The sequence below is a fragment of the Callithrix jacchus genome, chromosome 7, assembly GCF_049354715.1.
Source record: "Callithrix jacchus isolate 240 chromosome 7, calJac240_pri, whole genome shotgun sequence".
NCBI lineage: Eukaryota > Metazoa > Chordata > Mammalia > Primates > Cebidae > Callithrix > Callithrix jacchus.
The window spans coordinates 111,388,154-111,404,570 of NC_133508.1; the positions used below are offsets into that span (position 1 = coordinate 111,388,154).

Here is a 16,417-nt window from a genome sequence, read left to right on the forward strand (position 1 = left end):
AGCAATCCAGTCTTTAATTCGAGTTTTCTTCTTATGACAATCCTTTAGCATGGTGTCTGGGATTTGATACCCGATGACAGATTCCATTAACCAACTTTTTACCTTAACCTGATACAATTTCAATGTTGCTAAACTTTTCATGCCAGTTGCTCAACTGTTTCTTGCTGTGTGGACAATAAATAGAGCTTACCATACTCGCTGGATACCAGACTGACTCTCCTTTTCCAATTCTTACTGCTACAACCATTCTGCCTCCTGTATTGTCATACTAGCAAAGTCCAAATTCTTCCATTGTTTAACCTATTGTGCTTTAATTAACATACCATCACTTGTCAATATCAAGATAAATTATATGTTTAAGTATTAATATGAGCAATATGCTGAAAGCTCTAAAAGTTATCAAAAGATTCAGCTCCTTGGGAAGTATCTTAAAGAAACTGGTAACATGAGTTAGGCAGATGTCAAAGAGTAGATAATACTTAATTTACATAAGGATAACATGATGCAAACAGGTAATGATAGACAAAAGACTAAAGAGAATGGTAAAGAGACAACAAAAAACTAAAACAGCAAGCTGAAACACCCATAAAGTACTGTAATGTATAATCTCTATTATGCTTTTTTATCTAGACTCTAGAAACTTTTCTACACTTTCTTGTCATCTGTAACATTTCACCATCTACAAAACTTCAGGCTGATAGGTATAAGATTTTACTCTTTACTCTTTCCTTCATATCTTAATTAAGACAAATAGCAATCCTAATATTTGGTTGCTTATACAAAAGATTAAACAACAAATGTAACTTGTTCACTCCAAGTATTTTAATAAATATTATGCATATAACTGCGGATATGGTGTTAAAATATATAGAGAGAAGCCTTTTATTACCAAATAATCATTATGAGTGCTCACATAAAATTAAAATGCATATTAACAGCCCTACCTACTTCTTTCCATATTTTTATCTCATAAATCTCTGTGTTTAAGATAATTTCCTTTCCATTAACACATTTACCAAGTTAATTCTCACTTCCACAGCTTTGACCATATAGTTTTCTTAGTTACCATTTTCCTTATTCTGTTCTTCTGAATAGTATTATTTAAAATTTTATCTTTTTTTTTTTTTTTTTTACTTTTTGGCTTTCATTTTTTTTCAATGATCCACCACAGAGATGGTGCTTAATGATATAGTTGTGTTGGTCTCTATTTTATCTGTTATTCTATCACCTCATCAGAAATGTTATTTCATAAAGAAAAACTAATCCACTTTTTAATTATCCCATTGCATGTTGAATTGACAAGAGCACCAAAGAACCCAGATTGTGAAATTTTTAGCAAAGTTTTATTACTCATATAAAAATAATCTGTGTTGATATCTGTATTGATAGCTATAAATCTCTTTGAGTATATATATATATATATATATATATATATATATATATATATTTACCTCTAAGCATATAAGCCAAATTAATTAATTATATGGACCATCATATTTGCATTATACTATGTGACCTAGCAGTGGGATAAATATTTGTATAGGTAAAAAAAAAAACAGTCAATTGTCTCTCAGGTATTTGAATATTCTTTCCATTTGTCAATTCTCAGAAACTAACTCTCCACATAGATTTTCTATCCATTATGAGTCTAAAAATTACAAACATTTCATAAATTATTTCAAATAACAGAACATTCATACACATGGGAGGTATTTTTTGCATACTAATTTCTGAATTTGATTATAATGACATAAAAGGCTTACATTTTAGGACAATAGATTTAAATCTTAAGCATAGGACAATGAAAACTATACTATTGTAGATTCTTAAGATTTTTTTGTCCTTCAGTAGTAGTATACCTTTTAAATAATATAAATTCTTCAATGCCAAAATTATGTATACAGACATACATATCAATAAAATAGAACTTCGAGTCCAGGAAGAAATTCTTAAATATAGTCAACTGAATTCTGACCAGAGTACCCAGATAAGTTAATAGAGAAAAGACATTTTTCTCAACAAATGGCTGGGATAACTGGATATCTACATGTAAAATAATAAAGTCAAACCCTTACCTCACACCATATGAATTTTAGCTCGATAGATCACAGATCTAAATACAAGAGTTAACACTATAAACTCTTAGAAGAAAACATAGAAAAATAATCTTTAAGGACTTGACTGAGAGAATTGTTTCTTAGATATGACACAAAAAAATATAAACAACAAGAAAAAAATATACATGGAAGTTTACCAAAAATAAAATCATCTGTGATTTAAAGAATATCATCAAGAAAGTGAAAAGACAACCATATAATGAGAAAATACTTATAAGTCATATATGTAATAAAAGATTTGTATCAAGAATATGTAAAGAATTATTACAACTTAATAATAAAGAGATAATCTATTATAAAATTATCAAAGGATTTAAATAGACTGCTCTCCATAGATAATATACAAAGGGACAACAAATGCATGAAAAGATGCTGGCATCAACAGTTGCTAGGGTAATGCAAATTAAACCACCATGAGATTACTTTGTATGCAGTAGAAGAGTTGTAATCATAAAGACATAAAATAACAAGTGTTGGGGAGAGGTTGGAGAAATTAGAACTCTCATGCATTTACCATGTGAATGCAAAATGGTATAACTGCTATAGAAAACAGTTTTGAAATTGCTTAAAACTATCTTGAAGAGTGTTTTCCAGCTTGGATTCCCCCTCATATTCAGGTACACTGATCAAGAGTAGAGTAGATCTTTTCACATAATCCCATATTTCTTGAAGGCTTTGTTAATTTATTTTCACTCTTTTTTCTCTATTCTTGACTTCTCTTTTTATTTCATTGAGTTGATCTTCAGTCTCTGATATCCTTTCTTCTGCTGATCAATTCAGCTATTAAAACTTGTGTTGTTTGCTTCACGTATTCCTTGTGCTGTGTTTTTCAACTCCATCAAGTCGTTTATGTTCTTCTCTAGGCTGGTTATTCTAGATAGCATTTTTCTAACCTTTTTTCAAGATTTTTGGTTTCTTTGCATTGGGTTAGAACATATTCCTTTAGCTCAGAAAAGTTTGTTATTATCCACCTTCTGAGGCATGTTTCTGTCGTATTTGTCTCACTCTTTCTCAATCACGTTGTGTCCCTTTGTTGTTGAGGAGTTGTGATCCCTTGATGAAGAAGACACTCTCTTTGTACAGGAGAATGGGTGGCCAGTGGCAAGGACTCAAGATATTACAAGTTGATGAGCTGGGGACCCTTGTTATAATGGCCTCAAAACATTTTCACTTTGGAAGGCAGGCTACATGCTGACTGAGTCTGTTCTGTTAGGGAAGTTGTCAGACAAATACAATATTTGAGTGTGTGTTAGATGTTACTTACAACTTTTATTTAAATCTTTTGAGAAAAAAACAACTCTGGGTTATATCTAGCCAGCCTAAAATAAAAGATGGAAATGGAATAAAAATTTTGATAAGCCATGTACTCTCTACAGTCTGCACTTTAAGCTTACTGAGATTCTAGTGATTTAGAGCCTTGTGTAGATGAAAGACCCAACATCCCTGTTTCTTAAATTGAAGCAGTTACAATAGAAGACTTCAAAGTAGAAATAATACCTATATACTAAGGCGTAAAGGTCTGCAGGAAAGATGAAATTAAGAATTTTGTCTTCTCTCCAACGCCCATGTTTCAGAAAGTTCACCTATGGTCACTATCATTAATTTGGAAGAGAGGAAAATGAGTAGAGAACAACAACCAGTAAGTGAAATACCCAAAGCTCCAAGATTATAACCAATGTCTAAACAAGATCTTTCTACTTACTTAACCATAGAAAATATTAATATCAAATAAATCAAAAGTATACTAAGTATTTGTAGGAAATATATTACCAAAAAAATTAAAGTCTGTCCTAAAAATACCTATCATTCTTCATCTCTATAGCAACCACAGGCCCCCTAAATCTATTGAGACTATGAAACTCCAACACTCAGGAGGAACAAATTCTCTAATACCTACTTCTGATGTTGCCATAAATACTAATAGACAGGTAAGATATTTTCACAGGGAAACTATAGATTTTACAGATGTGTTTACACTATTTCAAGAGAATAAGTATGTTTACTATTCTTATCAGATTGATTTGGTAACTGCCATGGGAGCAGAAACAACTGTGTTTCCCTTTTCCAAATTAGAGTTTTGCAATCTCCTTTTCCAAATTAGAGTTTTATTATAGGTATGCTATTTCTATGACACTTTATATGCTAGGTATGTAGAAGGTGAATATGTTATAATTTAGCTACAGATTTCTAGACTATGAGTTATTGTATCTTGTCTATGTGAAGCAGACTGGACATCTACCAGTATAACAATTTGAGGAGGATCCAAGATGACCGAATAGAAAAACCTCCTGAGTGCAGTTACCAGCAAGAATAACACAGAGGGTGAGTGCCCACCACATTTCCAAACAAATTTTCACTGCCCACAGACCAGGAGATTCCTGGGCCAAAAAGCCACATGAGTTTTCAGCTGGTGCCGCGTTGACACACAGAAACTCACACAAATCTGGGCTCTGTTTTTGGAAAGGGTACATGCAAATGTTTCAAATTGTCCTTCAATAGTCATTCCAATAATTCTACAATAAAAGAAACCCATGTTTTAGCTGGGCAATTGGATGGTCTGAATGAGAGTATACTTCTTAGCCTCTTGTAGCCATATGCCCAACTTGTGGCCTACCAGATAAAAGCAGAGTGTTGGATGGCAGCTTCTAGGAAGTTCCCATAAAGTGAACACAAGCACTCTGCCGTCTTTGTCTTTATTCCCTCTTCCTTCTGGCTGGTAGAATGAAAGCATAATGAGTGGATCTGGTGAAACTATTGTGGACCACGAGAGGACCTTCAAAATAGCCACATATGGTAGAGCAACAGGATAGAAAAAGTGAAGAACTCTGAGAACATTATGATAAAAAGTTGTTAAACAAGCTATGCACTGTCTATCTCTTGCTTTTTATGTGTAAAAAAAGTTGTTTTGTTTAAGTCACTGCTATTAGGGATGATTACTCCGAATTCTAATTACTGTATTTTCTTTCTTCTTTGTTATTTCTCTCTTAGAACTGTTCATGTAAAATTTTATTCATGTCTCTACATACGTATCTATGACATGTATGAAAATATTTTGCCTTTAAAAATGTAATATTAGTGAAGTTATTTAAAGGCATATGTGTTTTGAAATATTATAACTAAGATATCCGGAAGGAAATTTGTTAAATACATCAATCCTAAATAAATCTTATAAGCAAATTATATTAGGCACAGGAATTCCAGCTAATGAGTAAGAATGCTTTCTTATATAGGCAGCATATTCAGTATTGGATACTTTGTACTCTAAAATCATAGCCATATATAATTACAACCTGATCATATGGACTATAGCAAATAAAAAATGTAAAAATACATTAAGGTCATTACTGCTAACTTATAAGTTTATCCAAAACATTCCTACTCTACGTGTTACCTTATCATAAGAGTTGAATTTAAAAAGAAATAATACAAATTATATCTGAGGGAGATGTTTAGCAGAGGTTCTCAAACTTTTTGGCCATAGGATTCCTTTATATACTTCAAAATTTTGAGGCCCCTAAAATTCTTTATGTGTCTTATATTCTTTCAATATTTACCATATTAGTAATTCAAAGTGTAAAATGCTTAAAGTATGTATTAATTTATTTAAAATAACAAGAAACCCATTCTATTTTCATAAAAATGTACATTTTTATAAAACAGATTTATATTTATAAAAATTACTGTTAAGAGTGGGATTGGTCTATATTTTTAAGAATAGGTTTAGTGTCTGGTTTGATAAATAACAGATATTCATATCTGCTTATATATTCAGTCTCTTCTTATGTCACATCATGCAGCCTCTGGAAAAACTCCATGACGCAGCGATGAGAGAATGAGTCAAAACAGTGAATGTTGTTTTAGTATTAACGTAAATGCCATATTGCCATGGTGGATCCTTTAAAAATATGTCAGGAACCTAAGGTGGTCCCTGAACTATACTTTGAGAACCACTATTATTCATAATAACTAGAGAGACAAATCTTACAAAACTGGACCAATTATAGGAAAGCCAATTAAAAGACATGAAAATTCTCAATTGTAAGAGAATGCAATTTGGGGACTATCAAAAGGACAAAGTAGACTGAGAAAAAACATTCTCCATTATTTTATCTCAGGTCAGAAGGGAAAATAATATTTAGAAAATAATAAAAATAAAACTACTAATCTCAAAATTATTAGATAAAATATTATCTGCACTGAGAGATAAATAAAGCTATTATGTTAAATGTTTTCATTAAGAATTAATTTAAAAATGGCCAAAGAACTTGAATAAACATTTTTTCAAAGAAGATGAAGAAATGCCTCAAAATATATTTAAAAATGCTCAGTGAAACCAATCATCAGGAAAATGCAAATCAAAACCGTGATATTATCTCACACCTGTTAAGGTGGCTATTATAGAAAAATAGTAAAAAAAATTGTTGGTAAGAATATGAAAAAGTTGAAACTCCTTTGCACTGTTTTTGAAAATGCAAACTGATGTACCAGCTATGAAAAGCAGGATGGAGGTTCTTCAAAGAATTAAAGTTAGAACTATCATATGATTCAGCAATCCCACTTCTGGGTATTTATCCAAAAGAATTGAAATCAAGATCTGAAAGGCATGAACACTTCCTAGTATCGTTCCCTTACTCTTTCCCTTTTCTGGGATATATTGTGTGGCATTAAACCCTCTGTTCAACTCTCTCATTTCTCCAGTGATCTCTCTATTGACCTTGAAAATTCACAAAGCTTTCTACCTCAGATTATATGTTAATCTAGCATCCACTTGCTGCTTTTCGAAACCAATTCCACAATTACTTGGTTTCAAACCTTTCTTATCCACATCTATGGAGCCAGGTATAATAAATGGTGTCAAAGGTGGGTTTCTCCAGAAAGGGCTACAGCCACCCTTCTAAGCCATCAACATTGCTTTCTTGGACCTTAAAGGCTGAACTAAAAATCTCTGGCAGCCCTAGCATCTTCCCTATAGATTCTTCTGATAAATACCTTATACTTCTACCTAATTAGACAATAAAAACCACTACATCTCAGAATTCCTAATACTCAAGACAACTCCAGCTTCTTTATGAGGCCCATTGGTTGCAGGTGGCTGATTGACTAAACTGTACATCAGTGTGTATATTTCTCTCATTTCCATTCTTCATAAAATCAGCCTCTGCCCAGCGAGATTTTCCTAGATCTTTCCTATCCCCTACAAGTTCCAGCATAGAACTTGCTTGACTGCAAGTTTTTAGATTTTATGATTTGCTACAGTGCTTGGGACATGGTAAATATTCAATAAATATCCATTTAAAATAAATTGCTTTGCTGGTGGGATCCTAAAATGAGACTTATACAAAAACAATGGATGATTTTTAGAGAAGATGTAAGAATGTCATTACAAAGCTCCTTTTTTTTTTTCTGAGACAGAATCTCACTCTGTCACCCAGCCTGGAGTCAGTGGCACACTCTCAGCTCACTGTCAGGATTCAAGCGATTCTCCTGCCTCAGCCTCCTGAATAGCTAGGACTACAGGCATGTGCCAAGACACCTGGCTAATTTTTGTGTTTTTAATAGAGATGGGGTTTCACCATATTGGCCAGGCTGGTCTTGAACTTCTGACCTCGTGGTCCACCCACCTCAGCCTCCCAAAGTGCTGTGATTACAGGCATAAGCCACCACACCCAGCCTACAAAGCTCCTTTCTTAGCATTAGTTAAGCTAGGACAAATCTCAGAAGCTGAATAATAATAAATTTTACTTCCCAGCATAAGGAAATACACCATTTCACAAAACAATGAGATAAATTGACCAAAAAATAAAAACACTTGAACATACTTTTTTTAACATTCTATTTTATATAACATGGTGACCAGTTCCACATTTCCTAAATCTCATAGAGAATCAACTCCTTCACTATTTACTTAGTATCATTTACTGTTGAACAAGATAAAAACAAGATGAGCAATAGATTCAATATTTTGGCTTGTAATATTAAGGAACTAATTCTCCCTCTGTCCTCCTCCCCATATCTACCTGAATTTAAAGTAAGACATAAAATACAAAAAGGAATCAAATAAGACTAGCTCTTGATGTATAAAATTATAGCAACCTCACCTAGACTTGCCAGCTATGTTCTGCACCACTCTAGTGAAAGCCATCTACATAGACTGTGATGTAAATGCACTCCTGTACTCTGCAATGCAGTAGTCCTGAGTATGCAGTAGTCCTGAGTAAAATGAATCCTCTTTCCTGTCTTATATAGGACAAGTGACAAATTATCTCATTTGTCTAATAGTAAAAAGAAAATTACACCTCACCAAAGAATATATGTGATGGCAAGTAAGCATATGAAATGCTCAACATCATATGTCATTAAGGGAATTATAAATTAAAGCAACAAGGTACTACTAGGTACCTATTAGAATGACCAAAATCCAAAATACTGACAATATCAAAAGGTGAGGATGTGGAGCAACAAGAACTTTTATTCATTGCCGATGGGAATGTAAAATAGAACAGCTGTTTGTATACATTCTTGTCATACAATCCAGCTATTGTATTTCTTGGTGTTTACCCAAATGAATTAAAAACATGCTCACACAAAAACTTGCACACAATATTTGTAGCAGGTTTATTCATAATTGCCAAACCTTGGGAGCAACTAAGATGTCCTTCCACAGGTGAATAGATGAACTGTCATACAATGGAATATTATTCTGTGCTAAAAATAAAATGAGTGCTCAAAGCCACATGAAATCCCATAGACGAAACTTAAACACCTATTACCAAGTGAAAGACACAAATCTGAAAAGGTTACATACTGTATGATTTCAACTATATGACAATTAAGAAACGGCAAAGCTGTGGAGACAGTGAAAAGATCAGTTGTTGCCCGGGGTAAGGTAAGAAGGACAGGCAAAGGACAAATAATTTTTAGGGCAGTGAAACAATTCTGTGTACTACAATAGTAAATAAATACAATTGTACATTTGTCAAAACCTAAAACCTGTACAACACCAACAGTGAACCGCAAGGGAAACTATTGACTTTAGGTGGTAATAATGTGTCAGTATGGGTTCATCTATTTAATAAATTTACCACTGTGGTATAGGACGTCAATTGTGGCATATAGGGAAACTTTCGGTACTTCTCTCTCAACTTTGTTATAAAACTAATACTGCTCTAACAAAGGTTATGAATCATAAAGAAGAGAACTGATGATGTGGTATAAAATATAAAACAGCGGTACCTGAAGACATCTTTCTATATGTTATAAAAAAATGTAGGTAAATTTTTTTTGTTCACAACAAAAAATTTTATTTTGTAAATAAAACATATTTGAATTTTTAAAAAGAATGTGTAAACCTTTAGAAAGAAAGCAAGAATTATCTAAAATTGTATTAACTATGAATACTGAACATCTTGCCGACTATGCCTTAATATATTTTTTCACATCTGTGTGTGTGTGTGTGTCAGAGTCTTACTCTGTTGCCCAGGCTGGAGTGCAGTGGTGTGATTTCTGCTCACTCCACCTCCCAGATTCAAGTGATTCTCATACCCTAGCCTCCCAAGTAGCTGAGATTACAGGAGGGCACAACCACGCCCAGCTAATTTATGTATTTTTAGTAAAGACGGGTTATCACAATGTTGGCCAAGCTGGTCTCAAACTCCTGGCCTCAATTGATCCATCTGCCTTGGCCTCTTCAGTACCAGGATTACGGACATGAGCCACCACTTTGGCCTATCTGGTATGATTAAAAAGTTTGTTTATATTTTTGAATCCTCATTAAAATTAAAATAGATTTAAATACAAACAACTCATCAGATTTAAAAATATATATTTAAATATTTTGAATAATACATTTAATAATAATTAATGGAAAGGGTTCACAGGGAGAATTGTATTTGAGAACATTTAATTTTATTTGATTTTACAAAATGGCACTCAACATAGCATGCATACAGTTCCATCAGTCTTAGTTATGAGAAATATTAATCATTGGAAGCAAGGCAAAAATCAACAAAAATATTCTAGAATTCAAGCAAATCAGACATTCTAAAACAAATCTTACTTTAGTATGGCTAAATACTAGGTTATTTTATGTCAGGTGTTTTCTGGAGGTATAAAATGCCATAGAGTACAAGATGGGAATATTTAGTATGTAAGAAGTGGTTCCAAGAAAGAGATCCCTTTCACAGAGAGGTTGTATATGGTTGCCCTACAGATCACTTTCCTCCTCTGCTGATAACAAGGGAGAATCAGGTACCTTCTCCAGAAGATTAAGACAGAGGGTGTGAAATTCCAATTTGTATGCCTCAAGAAGAAAGGGTATTGCTCAAGTTCTAAGAAAAAGATTAGATCATTACTCAAGGAAGTGGACTGTCAAAAAAGATAGAAATACACAACATATAGACTGATCCTTTTCTTTCCACCTGGTTGAAGCAGTAAAGGTTTCTGGCCATCACTTTCTTCCTTCACAGATACTTTCTCTCCTTCCTTGCAATATATGAACTAAATCAGTATAAGGAAGCCTCAGATGTATGTGACAGAAAGTGAGGATGGCAGAGGGAGGAAGAGAGGAGAGCTAGGTTGCCTCTGACACAAATATTTTGGGAAATGCCCCCATCTCTTTCCTTTTGGCTCCCATGGATGTGACTATCTCTCACACTATATCCCTTCTAAAATTCATGTTTGAAATACAGGAAGTAGATGAAAAAAGACTAATAATGCCAACAAAGTATAGGTAATAAAGGTATTACCACACAGTCCAGCCTAGGTTACTATAATTTTATGAAGACTTTGAGGTCAAAGCCCCAGTGGAGTAGTGCTGTGTTTGCTATCTGAACATATATTTTGCTTAGAACAGCAGTAAACTCCAAGGTAAAGGAACAACTATACCAAAGCCAATCTTAAAAATCCTTGGGCATCCTAGCAAAATCTTTCATATTAGTATTCAGATTTTCCTAAAATGTACCATAATAGTATACAAGTATTCCTACAATTGGATCTAATCGAACTCCCATAGTTCTGTATTTATGCCAGCCTAATTTGTAAAAGTCACAACCATGCTTTAATATCTATAAGCCATGGAAAAATAACATCCCTAGTAAGTTTTCCACACCCTCCATTTCTTCTATTCTGACCCAGTTGTTTTTGTCAAATTCAATCCCCATGGCTTCTGACTTCCAGTTCCATATCTCATTTACAATTAGTTCTTGCTTCATCAACACTGGATGTTTATTTGAACATCTAAGTTTGCATCATGGTATTTCCTAAGCGAATGTAGTTTGAATTCACTCCTCTGGCTCTTTGCACTTTAGGTTCCATAGTTATGGGAAATGTTAAACCCTTCACATCAAGCACATTTTATTGCCAAACAGGAGAAGATTCAGACATTGATTATTTCATCTAATTATTAAACCCTGAAATCTATTCTTGGCTAATACTTCCTATTGCTTTGCTTATGGCATGTTTTGTTGTGTCTGTTTTGTCTTTTTTTTTTTTTAATGAACTCTCAGTATTAAACTTTCATGTTTCTCACCCCCACCCCTTGCCCTACTCCTTAAACCTTTCACTGTTCCTTTAGATTTATCAATTATCACTATAGTTTCTTACAAACCAAACTCCAAGGCACAAGAAATCAGGTAGCTCACTTAGTTGATATATTATTCTTTTATTATATTTACCATTCAAAATAATAAAGATAAAAGAGTAATAAGTGAATAAAAATAATATTGAATAAAAGTATAATATATAATTATTAAACAAATAATAAAATAAGTAAAATAATGAAAGATAATAAAAGAATAATATATCAACTAAGTGAACTGAGGAGGAGAATACAAAAGAAGCCAGAAGAAGACTGAAGGATAATTTTACATAGATAAAGAAATTATTTATCAAAAATTGAAAATTACAATTGAAAATAATTTCAATTACTTTAAGAAACTGAGATGAAGACAACTATAATATTCTATGAATGGTGGTTATAAAAATAAAAATGCATAGGACAATGTACATATTTATCAACTATGAAAGAAAAGTTCTTATAAAGTAACATTATAATGATAAAATTAGCAGAATTATCAATAATGCAAAGGAGATTTCAAACACTTCGTAATATTTGAAATACTTGCAAATCCCTGACAATGGCATATTTTATATAACTTTATACATACTAAAAAAATCTTTGGAAAATAAATATTTTATTTTCATTCATGCACATATACATTCACTTGCATACAACACAATATATACACATAATAGTTTTTATATATTTTTACACACATACATTGGTTACTAATATATTCAAATTAGTTATCATTACACAACAAATTGATTATCAATATATGATAGTCACTGAAATAATACTCTTTATAAAGCATACAAAAATCAGGTGGTATGCTCTGAAATCAGTGATTTTATATTTTACACAGAAGGTCAAAACATACTTCACATGAACTTTATAATTTTATAATTCATACTATCATCTTGAGCAAATTAATACTGTTGGCACTGAGTGCTGACGAGGGACAAGTTTTGAGTAGAAATATATTTGCCTTTTGTATCCTATGTTTTTATTCAATAAATAATGTTCACAGGATTTAAGGACTTGAGGACATTCCTCTGCTATATTTGGAACATAGGTCTTCATTTCCATTGAATTAAGACTAAGGACAGTCTGGACTTCTTTAGTCCCTTCTAACAATGCTAATGTAATAGAATTATTTGTAGCTCAGGGTACTCAGGCAAAGAGCCACATATGAAGGAGCTTATCACAAACCAAGTGCTTTAGAAATTATAGAATGTTCACTCCAATTAATTGTACTATAATGCAAGGTGTTCATTTCTACCATTAATTACTATCCAAATCAAAACAAAATTATAAAAATAAAAACCCACAAATTCTGGAGTCAGAAGACCAGGAGTCCAATCCTACCTATTAACTGCCTAGCTTTTGGTAAGTTACATAACCTCTATGTCTCATAGTTTTCATATTTATCAAAATAGGATAAAAATATCTATCTCTGGTGCTATAGAGAATAAGTTACATACCACATGCAAAATGTCTAGCACAGTGCCTGGTACATAGTAGCTAAACTAGCATAAATCAGTTTCTTTCATAATTTACAACATAAGTAAATTTCTAGTTCCATTTTGTCTTCAAAGCAATTTATAATATAGCATAAAACAATGAATGAATGTTGTGTAATACACAGAATTACCACTCTTTTACAAACAAATATTTATGTTTTCAATCACTGAGAAGTGGTTTTACATTATTATTACTACTTGTAAAAACTAAATAAAAATTATATATATAAAGCATAAATTATTAAATGATTGTGGTATACCATTAATGCACCACAAAAATATATTTTTACTATATTATTATATGACTTTTTTCAATCAAGAAAATATAAAGCATATCAATAATGTAATGAAGAAAATTTAACAAAGACTGAAGAAATAATAGTGCTACCTAAATTATAATTTTAGTATCTAAAATAAAACATTTCAATGAAAAATAATAAACTAATTATACTTACATGTTTCCAATATGCAAGCTTTCCTTTTATATTAGTTTCAGGCTTGAAAAAGAGATCCTTAAGGAGCTTATCTTCATATCCTGTGGTTATGTAAATCCATTTTGTTTCACATCCTCTAATAATTTTTTCCTGATGTCTTTTACGCAAAAACACAGGGCTGAATATAAGGGGAGGGTAAAACTATTTGTTAGTTTCTTGCCATTAAAAAATGTGAAAATTAGTCATGAATTCACTTACATTTTAGAAAACATGGTAGTAAATTGAATGTAATAATATATTTATTTCTATAGTATTGCTATATAAGGCTACTTAGTAACTAATGTTTGTTCATCAATATTCATCAGAGGATAAATGAATGCTGAGAAATTTTGGCTGATATGAATCTGGAAATAATTCTGTACTTGCATCGGACTAAGTAAGCATTTTAACATATAATGGGAAGGAGACCATGACTAAATTATCTATAGAAACATAAATGTAATTCACAACATAAACAGAACCAAAAACAAAAACCACATGATTATCTTAATTATCAGCAAAGTCTCAGGATATAAAATCAATGTGTAAAAATCACAAGCATTCCTATACACCAATAACAGGCTTAAAGAGAGCCAAATCAAGAACGAACTGCCATTCACAATTGCTACAAAAAGAATAAAATACCTAGGAATACAACTCACAAGGAACGTAAGGGACCTCTTCAAGGAAAACTACAAACCACTGCTCAATGAAATAAGAGAGGACACAAACAGATGGAGAAACATTCCATGTTCATGGTTAGGAAGAATTAATATCGTGAAAATGGCTATACTGCCCAAAGTAATTTACAGAATCAACGCTATCCCCATCAAGCTACCATTGACTTTCTTCACAGAACTGGAAAAAACCACCATGAACTTCATATGGAACCAAAAGAGAGCCCGCATAGCCAAGTCAATTCTAAGCAAAAAGAACACAGCGGGGGGCATCACACTACCGGATTTCAAACTATACTACAAGCTACAGTAATCAAAACAGCATGATACTGGTACCAAAACAGAGATCTAGACCAATGGAACAGAACAGAGGCAGCAGAGGCAACACAACATATCTAAAACCATACACTCTTTGATAAACCTGACAAAAACAAGCAATGGGGAAAGGATTCCCTGTTTAATAAATGGTGTTGGGAAAACTGGCTAGCCATGTGCAGAAAGCAGAAACTGGACCCCTTCCTGACACCTTACACTAAAATTAACTCCAGATGGATTAAAGACTTAAACATAAGACCTGGCACGATAAAAACCCTAGAAGAAAATCTAGGCAAAACTATCCAGGACATAGGAGTAGGCAAGGACTTCATGAACAAAACACCAAAAGCATTGGCAACAAAAGCCAAAATAGACAAATGGGACCTAATCAAACTCCATAGCTTCTGCATGGTGAAAGAAACAGTCACTAGAGTGAATCGGCAACCAACAGAATGGGAAAAAATTTTTGCAGTCTACCCATCTGACAAAGGAATGATATCCAGAATTTACAAAGAACTCAAACAGATTTACAGGAAAAAAACAAACAAGCCCATTCAAAAATGGGCAAAGGATATGAACAGACACTTTACAAAAGAAGACATACATGAGGACAACAAACATATGAAAAATGCTCATCATCGCTGGTCATTAGAGAGATGCAAATCAAAACCACATTGAGATACAATCTCACGCAAGTTAGAATGGTGATCATTAAAAAATCTGGAGACAACAGATGCTGGAGAGAATGTGGAGAAATAGGAACACTTTTACACTGTTGGTGGGAGTGTAAACTAGTTCAGCCATTGTGGAAGACAGTGTGGCGATTCCTCAAGGCCTTAGAAATAGAAATTCCAATTGATCCAGCAATCCCATTACTGGGTATATATCCAAAGGACTATAAATCGTTCTTCTATAAGGACACATGCACATGAATGTTCATTGCAGCACTGTTTACAATAGCAAAGACCTGGAACCAACCCAAATGCCCATCGATGACAGACTGGATTGGGAAAATGTGGCACATATACACCATGGAATATTATGCAGCAATCAAAAATGATGAGTTCGTGTCGTTTATTGGGACATGGATGAATCTGGAGAACATCATTCTCAGCAAACTGACACAAGGACAGAAAATGAAATACTGCATATTCTCACTCATAGGTGGGTGATGAAAAATGAGAACACAAGGACACAGGGAGGGGAGTACTAAACACTGGGGTCTATTGGGGGGAAGAGGGGAGGGACGGGGGGAGCTAGGGAGGGATAGCCTGGGGAGAAATGCAAAATGTGGGTCAAGGGGAGGAAGGCAGCAAAACACACTGCCATGTGTGTACCTATGCAAATGTCTTGCATGTTCTGCACATGTACCCCAAAACCTAAAATGCAATAAAAAAAAGAAAAAAAAAAGTAAGGTAACCACTGTGGAGTCTTTTTTCCCATCCTAGTGAAGAAGTGAATTTTTAAATGTGGTAAGAGTTATTACTATATCACAAAATTATATTTGTACTACATTACAAACTAGGAAATATACTCTAGAGCAGTATGTCCAACATAAGCAAAAAATAATTTTAAATTTTTGATTAGCAATACTAAAAAAAGTTTTTAAAACAGGTGAGTTTAGTTTAAATAGTATGCTTTATTTAACCCAAAGGACCAAAAATATTACCCAATAAATGACATCTACAAGCTAGTATCATACTCAATGATTAAAAAACTACACGTTTTCCCTCTAAGATCAAAAACAAAGAAAGGA

General features: G+C 33.0%; 1 protein-coding gene across 5 annotated transcripts in view; it reads right to left on the reverse strand.

The window, feature by feature from the left end:
• Window positions 1-16,417, reverse strand: part of LRRIQ3 (leucine rich repeats and IQ motif containing 3) — a 141,751-nt gene that overhangs the window by 61,324 nt on the left and 64,010 nt on the right. For all 5 annotated transcript variants that reach the window (XM_078332244.1, XM_078332242.1, XM_078332245.1 and 2 more), the window contains one exon: window positions 13,652-13,808. In XM_078332244.1, coding sequence (XP_078188370.1) covers window positions 13,652-13,808 — 157 coding nt within the window. The remainder of the gene's footprint in view (window positions 1-13,651; window positions 13,809-16,417) is intronic.